At 48.7% G+C, this 18,067-nt stretch overlaps 2 protein-coding genes across 4 annotated transcripts; both read right to left on the bottom strand.

The window, feature by feature from the left end:
- Window positions 1-3,386: 3,386 nt before the first annotated feature.
- POFUT2 (protein O-fucosyltransferase 2) lies at window positions 3,387-16,364 on the bottom strand. The gene is made up of 9 exons (XM_069860857.1): window positions 16,225-16,364; window positions 14,774-15,024; window positions 13,562-13,706; window positions 13,106-13,216; window positions 8,991-9,057; window positions 7,109-7,234; window positions 6,393-6,573; window positions 5,489-5,612; window positions 3,387-5,220 (listed from the first exon to the last, which is right to left on the bottom strand). Exons 1-9 carry the CDS (start codon window positions 16,362-16,364, stop codon window positions 5,067-5,069), a joined length of 1,299 nt encoding a protein of 432 aa, XP_069716958.1. The 3' UTR covers window positions 3,387-5,066.
- YBEY (ybeY metalloendoribonuclease) lies at window positions 13,106-18,058 on the bottom strand. 3 transcript variants are annotated; one of them, XM_069860903.1, is made up of 3 exons: window positions 17,720-18,058; window positions 17,559-17,627; window positions 16,350-16,466 (listed from the first exon to the last, which is right to left on the bottom strand). In XM_069860903.1, the coding sequence occupies exons 1-3, from the start codon at window positions 18,056-18,058 to the stop codon at window positions 16,380-16,382; spliced, it is 495 nt and encodes a 164-aa protein (XP_069717004.1). In that variant the 3' UTR covers window positions 16,350-16,379. The 3 variants fall into 3 exon arrangements, with proteins under 3 accessions (XP_069717006.1, XP_069717004.1, XP_069717005.1); XM_069860905.1 differs by lacking the exons at window positions 16,350-16,466; window positions 17,559-17,627 and adding an exon at window positions 13,106-13,216; XM_069860904.1 differs by lacking the exon at window positions 17,559-17,627 and having other exon boundaries at window positions 16,373-16,466.
- Window positions 18,059-18,067: the final 9 nt, after the last annotated feature.

Here is an 18,067-nt window from a genome sequence, read left to right as displayed (position 1 = left end):
ATGTGGGACCGCTCAGGGAAGGAAGCCTGGAGCAAAATACCTGGGGGATCCAGGTGGAGCAGCCAGGAGCGACTTCTGTCCCGGGAGTGAGGAAGTTAACCCTGCCCCTGGAAGTGACCATGTGGAAATGCTGTAATATCCAGAGATGGAGCAGCACAGGCGTCCTTTGTTGCACCAATGTGGGAAGGGCAATGAGAGCTGAGACGGTGACCAGCCACGGGCTGGGGGCCAGTGTGCGTCAGGTGTTCAGTTTTATAAAGGAGAGAAGGGAAACACATGGAGATTTTATTCTAGTGACACCTAAACAGAAACACCAGGGCTTATGAGGCCAAACAGCAGATCCATGGACATGTCTGGTAGCCATTAATCTTTACTTCTTCCCTTCCCCAAAGGAAATTGCTCACCCAAAGAGGGAAAATAACCCCTGCCTCACTGCCTAGCTCTCTGGACAACACGGCTGGTTACAGTAATCTGCATATGGTATCATCACTTAAAGGCAACCACGGCTGCTTTTGATGGGTTTTACACTTAGCCACAAAGCCTGTGGCAGTGCTGGTTGCAGGAGACGGCTGCTCTGTTCCAGTGTGTCCCTGGAAGCATGGAGATCTGGCTCTGGGCTGCATCACATACTGCTCTACTGTCTCCACCTTGTGACAGAAAGGCTACACGGGCAATCAGGGAGCTCAATGGCCAACAAAATACCTTCTATATGAAAACCCAACACAGCAGGCTTCTACGGTGACTGCATAAAGGACACGATTGCAGCTGTACAATGCTCTCTGGATACTGCATCCTGCAGAACTTTTGCTCCTGTTGAGTTCCTGGAACAGGCTGCCCAGGAAGGTGGTTGAGTCACCTTCCCTGGAGGGGTTTAAGGGACAGGTGGGCGAGGTGCTGAGGGGCATGGTTTAGTGTTTGATAGGAATGGTTGGACTTGATGATCCTGGACGTCTTTTCCAACCTGGTGATTCTGTGATTCTATGATTCTGATTCCTTGCTCCTCAAGCCAGAAAGCCGCAGACAGTGCTAAAGCACCAGGAAATACAGACTGAGAGGGCAAGATATGTTTTGTCACAGACTGCCAGATAAGAGGCGCTGTGGTCATGTCTGCATGCATCATCATGTATTTGCCTACATACATATGTTTCAAAATACATATATTGTTACTGCAATGATAAAGGAGAGTCCTGTTGTGGACTCAAGAACACCCTTTCATGCACTGCTATTGCCTTTCCAGCTTTTTATTGTGATGGCAGGGATTCAGGGGAGAGAGGATGTTGTGGTAAACCCTTGACCGTGCGAGTCATTACTCTACTCTCATATCCCTAATCCCCATTTTCTATTGGAGCCAGCAACGTGGATGCTGGTTTTACTACCATCTACTTGTATGTGAACTGCCTTTGACTCCTTCAGCAAGGCTGGAAGATACACTGCTCCTCTTAGGGCCCTGCCCCACTGCTGCGCAGATCTTGGGATGCGAGGCTTAACCTTACACCCAAGCAGAATTTCCCTTGTTGCAGATTGTACCTTACTGTGCTTTTGCTGTGCACTTCTGACAAAGGCCTGGCTCTGGCTTCCCTGTAACCCCTTTTATTAGTGCAAGACAACAGCTAGATCTCTCTTCTTTCACCTTTTCTAGGCTGAAAAAGACCACCTCTCTCCACCTCTCCTCATATGCCGTGCACGAGCAGCAGCTGGGCCCACAATGAGGGGCACAGATTTACCAGGTGCAGAGTCCCAGCACCAAGAACAGTCACACCGGCGACACTTGCTAATCATAGAATCACTAGGTTGGAAAAGACCCAAAGGATCATCGAGTCCAACTATCCCTATTAATCACTAAACTATGCCCCTCAGCCCCTCATCCACCCGTCTTTTAAACACCTCCAGGGAAAGAGACTCAACCACCTCCCTGGGCAGCCTGTTCCAGTGACCAATGACCCTTTCTGTGAAATTTTTTTTCCTGATGTCTAGCTTAAATCACCCCTGGTGGACTTGAGGCCATTCCCTCTTGTCCTGTCCCCTGTCACTTGGGAGAAGAGGCCAGCTCCCTCCTCTCCACAACCTCCTTTCAGGTAGTTGTAGAGAGCAATGAGGTCTCCCCTCAGCCTCCTCTTCTCCAGGCTAAACAACCCCAGCTCTCTCAGCCGCTCCTCGTAAGACTTGTTCTCCAGCCCCATCACCAGCTTTGTTGCTCTTCTCTGGACTCGCTCCAGAGCCTCAACATCCTTCTTGTGGTGAGGGGCCCAGAAATGAACACAGTATTCGAGCAGCGGTCTCACTAGTCCTGAGTACAGAGGGAGAGCAACCTCCCCAGACTTGCTAGTCATGCCATTTCTGATACAAGCCAAGATGCCATTGGCCTTCTTGGCCATTGCTGGCTCATATTCAGTCGCTGTTAACCAACACCCCCAGGTCCTTCTCCTCCAGGCAGATTTCCAGCCAGATTTCTCCTAGTCTGTAGCACTGCATAGGGTTGTTGTGCCCTAAGTGCAGGACCCGGCATTTGGCCTTGTTAAACCTCATGCCATTGGACTCTGCCCAGCGGTCCAGCCTGATCAGATCCCTTTGGAGCCTCCCTACCCTCCAGCAGATCAACACTTCCACCCAGCTTAGTGTCATCTGCAAACTTGCTAAGGGTGCACTCAATGCCTTCATCCAGGTCATTGATAAAGACACTGAACAGGTCTGGACCCAGCACTGAGCCCTGGGGAACCCCACTTGTCACTGGCCTCCAGCTGGAGTTAACTCCATTTCCCACCACTCTCTGGGCCCGGCCATCCAACCAGTTTTCCACCCAAGAAAGTGTGCGCCTGTCCAGGCCAGAGGCTGACAGTTTCTCAAGCAGAATGCTGTGAGAAACTGTGTCAAAGGCTTTACTGAAGTCCAGGAAGATACATCCACAGCATTCCCCTCGTCCAGTAGTCGAGTCACTTTGTCATAGAAGGCGATCAGGTTAGTTTGGCAAGACCTGCCTTTCATGAACCCCTGTTGACTGGGCCTCATCACCTGGTTCTCTTGCATGTGCTTCATGATAGCACTCAAGATCACCTGTTCCATGACTTTCCCCCGCACTGAGGTCAGACTGACAGGCCTGTAGTTTCCTGGGTCCTCCCTCCAACCCTTCTTGTAGAAGGGCACAACATCAGCCAGCCTCCAGTCCAGTGGAACTTTCCCAGTCAGAAGATGATGGAAAGGGGTTTGGCCAGCACATCCGCCAGCTCCTTCAATACTCTTTGATGCAGCACCTCGTGTGACAGAATATAAAAAAAACTTTGTCGGGGCATGCAGATTTTATGCCAGTTTCTCCTGCACTGGGTCCACTGGTAGGGAACCAGGAGAGAGCAACTGTTAGGAAGAAGTAAGAAGCATGGACATGTCACATATAATGCTGTAAAGCTTTTTATTTTTCTTCATGAACTGAAGTATACAAGTAAAATGCCACCATTGCTTTACATGGTGCACAGGCTAAACAAGAACATTTGGTTTGGTGGGAAAAGGCACTGCTTTGAAATGTTGGGCTCCTCCCTTTGTCGCCAGAGAGGTTTGACTGCTGCACAAAGATGCAATAAACAGCTGGTAAGAACAGAGAGCTGCTCCTGCTGCTACTGACTGAGAAGTCTTCACAGATTCTGCTGCAGCTGTATGGGAAGAAACAACCTCATTGTCTGGGAGCACCTGTGAGATGTCCACTGCACAGCACAGGATTATACATACTCCCACTCAAGCCTAGCAGAAGGAGCAAGTGAAGGGTCTGCTAAATGTAAGGTAATCCAGTAAAGCTGACTTTAAGAAAAAAAGCCTGCTTCACATTTTGAAATCCTTTTGGCAAAGGTTTCTCCTGCTTAACGAAGTGGTGTAAATCAAAACTCCCACCTGAAGCACAGAATCCAGCAGAGTACGTCCCAGCAGCCAGTTCTACATAGCAGGAAGCTGTAAGAGCTTGAATTGTTACTCTTACAAAACTCTTCTCAAATAGGAGCTGTGCCTTTCTTCTGCCTGGTGGTGTAGCACAAGGCTCTTCCCAGTACTAGCAGCCACCCATCCCCACCGGAAAACAACATCAACTGCAAGACTCCCAACTGCTAGGCTTCTATACATTATCTCAGGGTGCAATGGCCTTTGCTGTCTCATCGTCCTCAGTCTGCTCCCTTGCATAAACTGAAAGTAGAAATGCAGGAAATTCATTTGCTGAATTACCGGGATGATCCACTGAACAGACGCAGAAACTTGAAAGGCCTTTTAGCATGCTCCCTAGCAAAGCATCACCATCACTGAACGGAGCAACTGGGTGATCCCTCTGCTGACTTTTGCATCAGTCCAACGGATCAGATTTTTGGAAGGAGAGAAGAAAAAACAAAGTTTCCATTGTGAAGGCAAAATACAGAAACATAACCTTTCTTTTACCACCCCATACGCCTCATCTTTGTGCCTCAGCATAGACCCACTGAGACTGCTACTGGAAGCAGCAGGTGCTCAGGCAGAAATACCATCTCCTCTTCTTTTATTGAGCACTGATTGCATCAGGCAATTTGAATGTTCACAAAGTGCTGTTTGGAAAGAGAACAGGAAATGGCAGAGTTCACACACAATCTGTCTCTCACACAGCACAGTTTACAAAACTGAGACACATTTTTTTTTGTGATCAGAGGCATTCACTGAACAGAACAAGAAGTAAAAACAGAAATGCAGTAGAGACCACAGCTGTGCTACATTTGTGAAAGTTAAACCGTCTCTCTTCTTCCCCAGAACTTCAAAGAAATCCATGACTGACTTTGTTACTCAGTTTCAGGATCAAGTTTTGATTTTCAGGTCTCAATTGTAGTGCCTGCTATTGTCCTCCAATCCAAGCTCTGCCATGAACTGGATCCCAGGCTGACTTCATTCTCCTCGCACCCATCAGTGCATAGCTAAGAAGGTGAATATTGCTTGTACTTCAAAATCAAATGTCAAGTAGACACCAAGAAAGGGTTAGAGGACTGAGTTGTAGCAGGGTCAGAGAGAGGCATTTCCTGGTAGGTTTTTCCTTATTCTTTTGAGCTCACAAGTACTGCAGCCCTTGGTTTTTAGTACACGATTTTCCAGTGAGTTGGCTGCTCACAGTTTTTCTCTTTTTCACCACAAAATCGGTTGTAAGTTGTTTTTGGATCAAATCCTAAGATCTCCCTTTCCTCATGGATCCGGAAGGAAAATGTTGAAACTGAGGTGCCTATAAAATACCTGTGAAAGAACATCAGAAAGTGTTTGTGTAGGGGCCCAGTTTCTAAAATGCAAGTAATTGATTTCAGTCCAATGGACATTAACATTCATTGAAATGATGTGGTAACAGAAGTATTACATATATGCGACACAACTATTATACATCTACTATATAGATATCAACTAGATAACATCGTATGATTTGTAAACAACTGTATCTGGGTTACAAACAATATTCAGTGTTGTGACAGCAAGATTTGGCTCCTCAAAGGAAGGTCAAATTTGCTACCTTGCATGCGCACAGATCCACTGGTCAATCACCGCCAAGCCCCCATCTTTGTAGAGTTCCAGCTCCTCCCAAGAGGGTTCAAACCTCACCATCTCAGGCAGCAGTTTCTTGAGTAATTCAATCTCTGAAAAAGGAAAAGACTCGAATTTATTTTTATGTTATAAAGAACAACTCGCTGCTGCCATAAGAAGGAAGTGTTTAAGGAAAACCCACACTTGCCAGACATCAGAAAACGAGCAGGAGCCAGTGGGGCAGAGGTGCAGTGCCAAGCAGAGCAACGGTCGGGGGTGGGGAAGCCTGCGAGGGGCACAGTGGATGTTACCACCAGTCTCACTGCCTGATCCTGAACAGGGAAGATGCACAGAGGCCTTTCTTGACAGCAAACTTGGATGACCCTGCGGGGTTATTCTGACATCACGCATCAGAACAGATCCCTAGATTCTACTGGGAGGGAGGTGCAGCCCTGGGATAAGGCCTGTGAGGGAAACCCCATCTTGGGGGTTTCTAAGCCTTGGTCCCACACAGCCAGGCCCACACCAGTCTGGTGGGGGGGTAGCCAAGAGGAAGGCTGTGTGGAATACTTCAGAGGATCCTTCCCACCGGCATGTTCGAGAGTCTCTGAAATGCTAAGAACAAAGGTGGGATGGAAGAAAGAAAAAGAGGAATAGGCAAATTCAATTCCTAACTTTCCACTGTGGAGATCCGTCAGACCTCCTATGAGAAATACTAAATGAATGGTTTGATAACAATTACTCAAGCTGGAAGGAAATGGCTGCCCAATCCTATCCAATTCCTCCTTCAGCGATGGAGGCATAGAAGTTGCAGTCATTTATAAAAACAAGGTGGTAATCACTCCATTCCATGTTAGACGTTATCAATCCTAAACAAACTATAACCAGCCTACCTTCTTCGTCAGCATCAGTGGCTACAAAAACTTTGTCAAGGTTAAGTATCTTCAAGAGGCTGTGGATTTTCTTTACTGCTCCTTGCAGGGAAGGCACGTCTTCTCTGTGACCCCAAATGAAGTCTTTCCTTCTGAGATGTACCCCAAGGTATGGACCGCCCAGAGCTGTGCCCATCTTAACCTAAAGGAGAATGACTGATAAAGTTTAGAACTTGACAGCACCATTGCTCATTCACACTGAAAAGTCCTGAATGTATTCTCTCTTGATAAGGCATTGAAAGTTATTTTAAGGTATGGATTGACAGTATTTTGGGACCCTTATTGCAACGTTTCAATCTTGGGTGGCCTGCATCATACAAGATAAACTAGAGCACAGAATCTTTGCAAGCAAAAATCGCTCTCCTTGATCAAATCCCCAACTGGAGCTTGCAGCTGCACTTTACACAAACATACACAAAAGTGCAAGTTTCCTTCAGTGAAATGGGGGAGCAGAAATCTGGCACCTAGAACCAATCAGCCACATCTCAGTGGTCTCTGTTAACTAATGTCACACAGAGAGAAGACGGTACAGCAGGAGCCTGTATGTCCACCTCAATCTGCATGGGGAGAGCTAGAGTCACATGTTATCTTCCAAAACTCCCTGCAGCATACAGCCAGAAGAATACAAATAAAAAATTATTACATTTCTTAGGGGAAACTGTCTGTTATGATATTACCTTCATCTGTGTCCAGTCCTCCTTGTAATGAGTCCTGTCTGACTCATCTGTGGATTGAAGATATCTGTTTCTAAACTCGTCCCCCACTACGCGGAGGTGTTTAGCAAACACCATGCTCCGACGGGTCTATTGGAATAAGAACAGATGTCAAGCCAGAAAAAGGAAGAGCTGCAAGTGACTGAATGGAATTTCACATACACAGAGCTTCCAGGATGCAGTTACTTTTCATACATACATGCAACACCACAAGCCGCAATTTCTAACCTTTTGTCTGAGTTTTAACTGTTTAATCCTAATCATAACCACCTTTATAACCAGTATAGAACCACAGAATCACTAGGTTGGAAAGGACGCTCAGGATCATCGAGTCCAACCATTCCTATCAGCCATTCCTATCATGCCCCTCATCACCTCATCCACCCGTCTTTTAAACACCTCCAGGGAAGGTGACAAAAGCACCTCCCTGGGCAGCCTGTTCCAGTGACCAATCACCCTTTCCTTTTTCTGATGTCCACCCTGAACCTCCCCTTGAGGTCATAGCTTGAGGCCATTCCCCCTTGTCCTGTCCCCTGGCACTTGGGAGAAGAGGCCAGCTCCCTCCTCTCCACACATCGCCTCCTTGAGGCACACACAACAAAAGTTAATGTTTGACTTACACCTCTTACGAAGGGCGCTTAACAATTTGGTCTTGATTTTATACAAGTCTATTCTGTTGTGTGATGGGTATCAAAGGAGGTGCAATGGAAACAATTTTCTTCAGTTTCCAACAGCCTCTCTTTTCTCAGCACAGTAAAGCCCACAGTGGAAGGTTTGCTACACAGCAGAGAAGATAGAGCATTGCTGCTATTCCCAGACACAACCACACTGATGGTGCCTTTGCCTAGCTCTAGCAACGAGGCAAGGACTTGAATCTGCAAGTCTTTTTTCACCTTTTCCTGGAGCAACTGTTTCTCCTTAAACAAAACTTGCAGTGTTTGAACTGGTTCCTCCTCCGTATCATTCAAGAAGACAGAGAACAAGTCAGTCTTCAATTAAGATCCATCATACTGGTACTTGACGATCCATGCCCCTCTAAATACTTAATGGAAGTACAATCCTGCTCTTCCATCATCTTTAAAGAGATCAGTACTGGCTTTCTAATTCCATCCCAAATCCTCTAAGTCAGACTCGGAAACAACACGTGGGTTGAGCTTCTGTTTGGAAAGTCACTCTCAATGAAAAACTCATAGTCTGCTAACTACTGTTTGGTCCATTTCTGTAAAATACACCACAGATTAAGTGAATAGCCAGACTTTTATATCTTGCAAGACTGACATCTATATAACATGTTTTGTACTATCATGAGAGTGACGTTCTCTTAGAAATGTTAATTATAACACACATTCCATATAGTGTCCTGTTTCCCTGCAGCAAAATGTTTAACTTTTCCTTACAACTTTCTCCCCAGGAATTATTTTCCCATATACCTTTAGGTGGGGTCTCCCAAAGTGCTCAATGTTTCCTTGAAACCCATGGGAATTTTGCAATCAAAGCCAACAGGGGAACAGGACAATACTGAGCACTTTGGAAAAGTCTAATCTTGAGGCTGACTAGCCAAGAAACTTCACAAAAGCCATTCTCTTCTGTCTGCAGATGTGCTGCACAGGGGAGCGCCTGAAAACCATGCCTGCAGCACTGAGTCTTTGGGGACAAGACACCAGGAACAAATTCCTGCATTGCATTAATCCACAGCAGCTTGAAGCTTTAGCATACACTGCTGAAACATAAGACACAAGTTACTTTCAACAAAAGAAACCCAAGGCCAAACTGAAGCAGTGTAGGTTATTGTATTTTTAGGAGAACCAAGCATAAAGTCTAAAGAAGCTAACAGGAAAATACTCACATTCCAATAATCTCTCCCTCCGTAGTGGTCATGTAGAAGGTTTTCAGCTCTGTCTAACATCACTGACCTGTTAAAAATTGTAAAATTGAGTGTAGTAGAGTAGAATTTATAGTACAACATTCCTTTACACGGTTGCTAGGATAAAACATAGACCAGTTTGCAATGGCAGAATGAGGGATCGGCTACCCAACTGTTCTCTATAAAGCAGATTGTGACCCATTGTCTGCTGGGGAAATAAGGGAACTATGCCACTATGTGTTCCTACTCTCCTCCTTAATAAGTTCTATTCTGAATTCTTGCAGTTAAACAAAAACAAACAATCCCTCAGAGAGTCCTCACAGCAGTTGCTGCTGGAGAAATTAGATTGCCAACAGGGAGAGTGATCCAAAGGGGAGAAGCAACAGTCTCAGAGCACGAGAGCCTCTTAGAAGAAGCAGGAGTCAGGTGTATAAAAGCAAAATGAGAGAACATGTTTTCTACATGTGGAATGGAATGTCCTACACTAAAATAACACATAAAAGAACACACAGACACTACAAAAACATGTATTAGGAACTAAGCACAAATTTTAAAATGCAAACTGTCAAAGACAGTTCCATGAAGCAATTGGGCAGGGAACAGCTCCTGACATCACCTCAAGCAGCAAGACAGGCCAAAATCTCACAGTGGAAGAGCTGCTCTGTGACAGTGGCCATAAACATACTCATCTTCACCATCCTACTAGATCAGCAATGGCCAAAGGAAAGGTATCGCGCAACCAACCGATGAAGCCTTCTTCCTCCAGCTACAGGAGGCTTAAAGCTCACAAGCTCTTATCGTACTCAGGGACTTCAACCACCCCAACATATGCTGGAAAAGAAGCACGGGAAGCTGTAGGAAATCCAGGAGACTCCTGGAGTGCATTGAGGACAACTTGTTAGTCCAGCTGATAGAGATCCCCACCCAAGAGGATGCAATACTGGACCTTATGGTCACCAATACAAGCAAACTCGTCAGTGATATTAGAATCATAGAACCAGGTTGGAAGAGACCCACTGGATCATCGAGTCCAACCATTCCTATCAAACACTAAACCATGCCCCTTAGCACCTCGTCCACCCGTGCCTTAAACACCTCCAGGGAAGGTGAATCAACCACCTCCCTGGGCAGCCTGTTCCAGTGACCAATGACCCTTTCTGTAAAGAATTTTTTCCTAATGTCCAGCCTAAACCTCTCCTGGCAGAGGTTGAGGCCATTCCCTCTTGTCCTGTCCCCTGTCACTTGGGAGAAGAGGCCAGCATCCTCCTTTCAGGTAGTTGTAGAGAGCAATGAGGTCTCCCCTCAGCTTCCTCTTCTCCCGGCTAAACAACCCCAGCTCTCTTAGCCGCTCCTCATAAGGCCTGTTCTCCAGCCCCTTCACCAGCTTTGTTGCTCTTCTCTGGACTCGCTCCAGAGCCTCAACATCCTTCTTGTGGTGAGGGGCCCAGAACTGAACACAGTATTTGAGGTGCGGTCTCACCAGTGCCGAGTACAGAGGGAGAATAACCTCCCTGGACCTGCTGGTCACACCATTTCTGATCCAAGCCAAGATGCCATTGGCTTTCTCGGCCACCTGGGCCACTGCTGGCTCATGTTCAGTCACTGTCAACCAACAGCCCCAGGTCCTTCTCCTCCAGGCAGCTTTCTAGCCAGACTTCTCCTAGTCTGTAGCACTGCACAGGGTTGTTGTGCGCCAAGTGCAGGACCCGGCATTTGGCCTCGTTAAACCTCATGCCATTGGACTCCGCCCAGTGGTCCAGCCTGATCAGATCCCTTTGCAGAGCCTCCCGACCCTCCAGCAGATCAACACTTCCACCCAGCTTAGTGTCATCCACAAACTTGCTAAGGGTGCACTCAATGCCTTCATCCAGGTCATTGATAAAGACACTGAACAGGGCTGGACCCAGCACTGAGCCCTGGGGAACCCCACTTGTCACTGGCCTCCAGCTGGATTTAATGCCATTTCCCACCACTCTCTGGGCCCGGCCATCCAACCAGTTTTCCACCCAGGAGAGTGTGCGCCTGTCCAGGCCAGAGGCTGACAGTTTCTCAAGCAGAACGCTGTGAGAAACTGTGTCAAAGGCTTTACTGAAGTCCAGGAAGATACATCCACAGCCTTTCCCTCATCCAGCAGCCGAGTCACTTTGTCATAGAAAGCGATCAGGTTAGTTAGGATCAGAGGCAGCCTGGGCTGCAGTGATCCTGCACTGGTGGAGTTCAAGGTCCAGAGGGATATGGGACAGGTGAGGAGTACAGTCAGGACCCTAAATTTCAGGAAAGTAGACTTCCAGCTCTTCAAGGAATTACTCAGTAGGATGCCCTGGGATGAGGTCCTCTGAGGCAAGGGAGCGGAAGAGAGCTGGAAAATATTCAAGGATGCTTTCCATAAAGCAGGAGCACTCAGTCCCCGTATGCAGAAAATCAGTCAGGGAAGGGAAGAGACTGGTGTGGCGGAGTCAAGACCTGCTGAAGAAGAAGAAGGAACTGCACAGGCAGTGCAAGCAGGGACAGGTAACCTGGGACGTGTATAGGGATGCTGCCCGGTTGTGTAGGGATGAAGTCAGCAAGGCCAAGGTGCAGCTGGAGCTGAACGTGGCAACGGAAGTGAAGACCAACAAGAAGGCTTCTACAGGTATGTCAATCAAAAGGGGAAGGTCAAAAAGAACGTACCCCCACTGATGGTTGGGAATGGTGATCAGGTATCAACAAACGAGGAGACGGCTGAGGTACTTAACTTTTTTTGCGTCAGTCTTCATCGATAATTGCTTTCCTCACCCCTCCTGGGTCACAGGACAGCAAGATGGTGACCAGGGGGATAAACCCCCTCCCATTGTAGAGGAGGATCAGGTTCATGACCACCTGAGGAACCTGAACTTTTATAAGTCTATGGGACCTGATGAGATACATCCCAGAGTCCTGATGGAATTGACAGATGTGGTCGCCAAGCCACTCTTCATGATATTTGAAAAGTCATGGCAATCAGGAGAAGTCCATTCCAACCCTAAATATTCTATGATTTCCCACACTAAACTAGACCAACTTTAACATGAACCACTAGTTTTAACATGAATCACTGTAGCTGCTCTTATATTGCTGTTACACTGGTACTTCTTCCTGTGTGACTGAGAAATCTTGTGGCACCTTGTCTGCATGTGAGGAATACCTGGGCATCACTCCTAATCTTCCTCTTGACTTTCCTCATTGCCAGACCTTTGATATTTACTGTGAAAGAGTTAACTGCGGCATGGAGACCTCAACGGCTTATTTAATCCTGTTCCCTGCTGTCATTTGTTAAGATTTTGGTATAACTCCTACAAATAGAACAACGCTCATTTTTGCTTCCTCTGCAACCAGCGGGAGGTACTAGACAGATTCCCCACTGCTCTGCTTAGGAGCACCTTCATCTCATTTCCAAATAAACCGTGTTAATGTCAAATTTTTGCACATTTTTGCTCTCACGGCAAAACTGCACTTGGGCTTACATGGTTTGTATCCCTCCCTTGAATTTATTTCCCTGATGTAGTCACAGACAGCAATTATTTCCTCTTCCTGTTCTCCCCTGTACCTAGAGCTTTTGCTTTGCCACCATGTCTTCAGTTGCTACAGGGTGACAGCTGACTGGAAATACTTTGCTGGTGGGATAATGTAAGCACGCTCCATCTCAAGGGCTTCCCTTTCCTCTGATCATCTCAGTGGCACCTCAGAGCAGAAAGACAAAATGTGCTGCTTGCTTTCCTTAAATCCTAAGGCTTGGGAAACGCTGATTCCACTCTGTCTGCCCCTCTTGACACAGCAATGAAGGGTGAAGGAATGGAAGGTAAACCCAATGTAGCAAGGAAACAGCTACCTGAGAGAGAATATGAGGGAGCTCAAGGCTATTTCTTCTTAGGTTTTAGCACTGCAGCTTTTAGCCTAGCTTACAGGTTAGCATTTCTTAAAACATATATTCCTTTTTTAACAATTTTAACAGATTACAATAACTCAGTGATAAAGTACCACACCAGTGGGACATAGCTTCTAAGTTGCCCCTGCTCTTCCCACCTGTCAGTGGGTTTGTGGGCCCGCAACAGGATAAACACTAACACAAGGCAACTCACTGCGCTGAAGTGTTCTTCAAAAGGATGGGAGCCACAACAGAGGCAGATCCTTGGACAGACAAACAGGAGACATTTAGGCCTCGTGTTTCCTCATAACCCCAGAACCAACCCCTGGAAGGGAACACAAATTATCAGTTCACATGCTTGTATTTTAAATTAATGCCATATATATAATGAAGCAAATGAATAGTACACCCTAGGGAGATGACTGATAATGTACACAAATCAACCAGCTCCTTTATACTGTTCTATAATGAAAGAACTTTCTAAAATTAGGTCTTATAGTACCAACACAACATTTTGTTATTAATGGGTCTTTAAAAACAAAGTGAACCTCAAGTATCCAGAGAATCACAGACAACACTACAAAAACTGCACGAGTCTGTTTTGTTAGAGCAGGCAAATGCACCACTGAATACAACAAAAAGGAAGACTGAAAGGACAGTTAAATGTTACCTGTAGTAGTTCTGTTTGTCTTTGGAGTACATAAGCTGATCAATGCATGGCCTTTCATCAATTTTTTCTTCCCATGTTCCTTCTTTCCATCCTTCTATATAGCCTTGTAGGACATAGATCTGCTCAATGAAGGGGCCACCTGACTCTGAGGGGATGGCAAAGCAAAAGCATTTGTGAGCATGAAAAGCCACACAATAAAAGTACAAACTAGTATTACTTGCAGTTAAACGTCCACTAGGAATGCTCATTTTACATTACCCTCCCTGTCCCCTGTCTTACCTACAAAAGAGGAAAAAAATATCTGTATGAGCCAGAAAAGCTAATATGGCCAAGGGATGTGACAATGTGCTACTTCCATCCAGTTACGCATTATTTACATCCCAAAGAGAACCAAATCATCACAGAAAAGTAAATTTAAAAGCTGGGTAAAACACACCAGGAAGCACAGTGCTTTTCAATGCTGTAGGGAGCCACTATGTGAAGAACGCATCCAAGAAAGTGACAAGTACAAGCCCTTCTTTCCCTAAATTTCAGGGTTTCTATATGCTTTTTCCAGTAAAGCCAGGGGACAACAATCCCATCACTGTACTTTGCAGAGGTGTGATGTTTGCTGACCTTTATTTCCTTTGCTGAAAATAGCTGTGATGCTGCTGCAGATTTAGGCATTTGTTGAGTAGCTCAAGCAGTGTTAAATCCTAAAAGAACCAGCCTCACCATTTCCATACTCCTAGGGCAAGCCTTTCTCTTACCTATGATTTTGTACACAGAACACAGGAGATAAGCATTCTGAGATAGTGTCGACAATGAAAAACTAAGTTCACTGAAGAAGTCACCGTACAGCTTTTACTGTCTGGCCACTTCCAGAAAAGGTGGCTTGTCTGTATTTGAACAGGCTCCTGCACCCCCTTACAGGGCTGCTACTGTAGCCACAATAACACAGAATTATGTGTGACCTTCACCAGAGGCATTAACATCTCTGGGATCTCTAGGAAGTCGAGAGGACAACACTGCTCCACTAAACGAACTACCAAATAAACAAGTTATTTCATCCTAGTGGTTTGTCATTCAACAAGATTCTCTCCCATCCCTCCTCCTCCCCACCTTTGACATTTTTTGTTTCACATATGAGGATAAAAGCAAATACAAGAATAAACCTGTGAAGAAACCACCTCAAGCACTGTCAACTGTAGATTATATGATTCCACACTCTACCTGCAAGGAACTGCTCGTATTCAATGACAGGGATGTTTCTGTTGAGGCTTGGGAGATCGAAGAACTCCGACCAAGGGAGACGGACCTGAAGGATGTCAGGGCTCTGCCAGTGATAAAGACGGCCCCAGGGAGGCAGAACCAACACCCAGTTTTCACTTTTCAGCAAGGTCTTTAGAAGGGAAGCAATACGAATATAGACATCTCTGCGAAGGTTGAACCCTTCAGGAGGGTTTACATCATACAAAAGGTACCTGGGGAGAACAAAGCAATATAATTACTGCAGGGAATCAAAAACTTTTACACAAGCTTTTTTACTCCACAACCATTTGGTGCAACTCCATGAGGATGGAAACTCCTTTCCTTTCATGAGCTTGTGATACTCAAAAAGTAGAACAGGATGCAGCAGGGGAGGGTATAGCAGCGCGTGCTGCAAGCTGTAGTTGGGGCACTGACATCTCCTCATGGAATATCACTGAGGTGGCACATGACACTAGCCTCTCCTGCAGTGAGGTGAGATGTGGGGGTCAAGGAGTGAATCCCACAGATATCTCGCTCATCCTGAGGGTAACGTGATGCAAATGGCAAAACTGGGATGCTACTTGGGCCAATTCCTGTGAGCTGTAGGTGAGGATGCGTTTGGGAGGGACAGGAGAACAGGACCCATGTCCCCTAGGCGTGGGCCCCCTGGTCATGCTCAGGGAAGGAAAGCCTCCAGGCAGCTGCGGTGGTGGCAGTATCTTCCAGAAATGACCCGAACAGATTGAAAGCTGCCCTGCGGAGAAGGACTAGGGGGTGCTGCTCAATGAGAAGCTTGACATGATCTGGTAAAGTGCGCTTGCAGCCCAGAAGGCCAACCCTATCCTGGGCTGCATCAAAATAAGCATGGCTGGCAGGTTGAGGGAGGGGATTCTGCCCCTCTATTCCTCTCTTCTGAGACCTCACCTGGAGTACCGTGTCCAGGTCCAGAATCCTCAATGTAAGAAGGATATTGAGCTGTTGGACTGGGTACAGACAAGGGCTACAAAGATGATGCGAGGGCTGGAGCACCTCTGCTCTGAGGACAGGCTGAGGGAGTTGGGCTTGTTCAGCCTGGAGAAGAGAAGGCTCCGACGTGATCTTATAGTGACCTTACACTACCTGGAGGGGCTACAAGAAAGCTGGGGAGGGACTATTCATACAGGCTTGTGGTGATAGGACGAGGGGGAATGGCTATAAACTGGAGAGCGGCAGATTTAGAACAGGCATTAGGAAGAATTTCTTCACCATGAGAGCGGTGAGACACTGGCATAGGTTGCCAAGGGAGGTTGTGGCTGCCCCATCCCTGGAGGTATTTAAGGCTAGGTTGTTTGGGCCTTGGAGAACCCGGCAGAGGGGGGCTGGAACTGGATGATCCTTAAGGTCCCTTCCAACCCAAACCGCTCTACGACCCGACGACCCTTCGGTGCCCTCACCTGGTGCGGGGCGCGGCGGCGGCGACGGGCAGCGAGGAGGCGGCGTGGCCGGCGCGGAGGGCGGCGGGTGGCGGCTGGGCGAGGGCGGCCAGGGCGAGCAGCGGCGGCAGCAGCCACCGGGGGCTCCGGCACCGGGCCATCCCGCGGCGGCGCGCTCAGAAGAGCCCGGCGGTCAGCGGCCGCAGGCTGGCGCCGGTGGCGCGGCTCAGCGCCTCCAGGATCTCCGCCTCCTTCTCGTACATCTGCGGGAAGCGGCGGTCAGCGCCCAGACCGGCGGCACCGCGGCGGGGAGGCACCCGCAGCGCCCGCCCCACCGGGCACCGACCCTCCCAACACCCCCAACCCACCCCGGGCACCGCCCGCCCCGCCGCCGCTCCCCGCCCACCGGACACCACGGAATCACTAGGCTGGAAAAGACGCACTGGATCATCGAGTCCAACCATTCCCATCACTCACTAAACCATGCCCCTCAGCGCCTCATCCACCCGTCTTTTAAACACCTCCAGGGATGGTGATTCAACCACCTCCCTAGGCAGCCTGTTCCAGTGGCCAATAACCCTTTCTGTGAAAAATCTTTTTCTGATGTCTAGCCTAAACCTCCCCTGGCAGAGCTTGAGGCCATTCCCTCTTGTCCTGTCCCCTGCCACTTGGGAGAAGAGGCCAGCACCCTCCTCTCCACAACCTCCTTTCAGGTAGTTGGAGAGAGCAATGAGGTCTCCCCTCAGCCTCCTCTTCTCCAGGCTAAACAACCCCAGCTCCCTCAGCCGCTCCTCATAAGACTTGTTCTCCAGCCCCTTCACCAGCTTCGTTGCTCTTCTCTGGACTTGCTCCAGATCCTCAACATCCTTCTTGTGGTGAGGGGCCCAGAACTGAACACAGGATTCGAGGAGCGGTCTCACCAGTGCCGAGTACAGAGGGAGAATAACCTCCCTGGACCTGCTGGTCACATCATTTCTGATCCAAGCCAAGATGCCATTGGCCTTCTTGGCCATCTGGGCCACTGCTGGCTCATGTTCAGTCACTGTCAACCAACAGCCCCAGCTCCTTCTCCTCCAGGCAGCTTTCTAGCCACTCTTCCCCAAGCCTTTAGCACTGCACAGGGTTGTTGTGCCCCAAGTGCAGGACCCGGCATTTGGCCTTGTTAATCCTCACGCCATTGGACTCTGCCCAGCGGTCCAGCCTGTTCAGATCCCTTTGGAGCCTCCCTGCCCTCCATTAGACCCACACTTCCACCCAGTTTAGCGTCATCCGCAAACTTGCTAAGGGCGCACTCAATAACCCCCCTGGACGCCGTCCGGCTCACCCTCCCGGCACCGCGCGCTCCCCGCCCGCACCTGCCGCCACTCCCCCGGTGTGCTGTGCCGGTAGCCGAGCAGGTGACACAGCCCGTGCGCCGCCGTTATCTGCGCGAGGAGAGAGAGAGAGACAGACAGAGAGAGAGAGGGTGACGCGCGGTGCGGCGGGGCCGGGGCCGGGGCCGCGGCGCGGGGCTCACCGCCAGGACGGCGCCGAAGTCCTCGCCCGAGTCCCGGCACTGCCGGTGGATGAGCTCCACGCCCAGGAAGATATCCCCGAGGTTGTAGTCGTCGCGGCAGCGCGGCCGCGGCAGCTGCCCCGGCGCCAGGCGGTGGAACGGGAAGGAGAGGACGTCGGTGGGCTCGTGGCGCTGCCGGTAGGCGCCGTTGAGGCGCCGCATCAGCGGGTCCCCGGCGCACACCACCCCCACGGCGAACCGGGAGGCGCCCAGCGCGGCGCGCAGCACGCACACGGCGCGGCGGAGCGGGACGCGGCGAAGCGGGACCGACCGCTGAGCGTTCCGCAGCACCACGCTCATCGCAGGGAG

This window comes from Phaenicophaeus curvirostris, chromosome 7 (genome assembly GCF_032191515.1).
Source record: "Phaenicophaeus curvirostris isolate KB17595 chromosome 7, BPBGC_Pcur_1.0, whole genome shotgun sequence".
In the NCBI taxonomy this organism is placed as follows: Eukaryota; Metazoa; Chordata; class Aves; order Cuculiformes; family Cuculidae; genus Phaenicophaeus; species Phaenicophaeus curvirostris.
The sequence above is the reverse complement of the archived record's forward strand: the minus strand, read 5'-3'. Positions and strand labels throughout refer to the sequence as shown.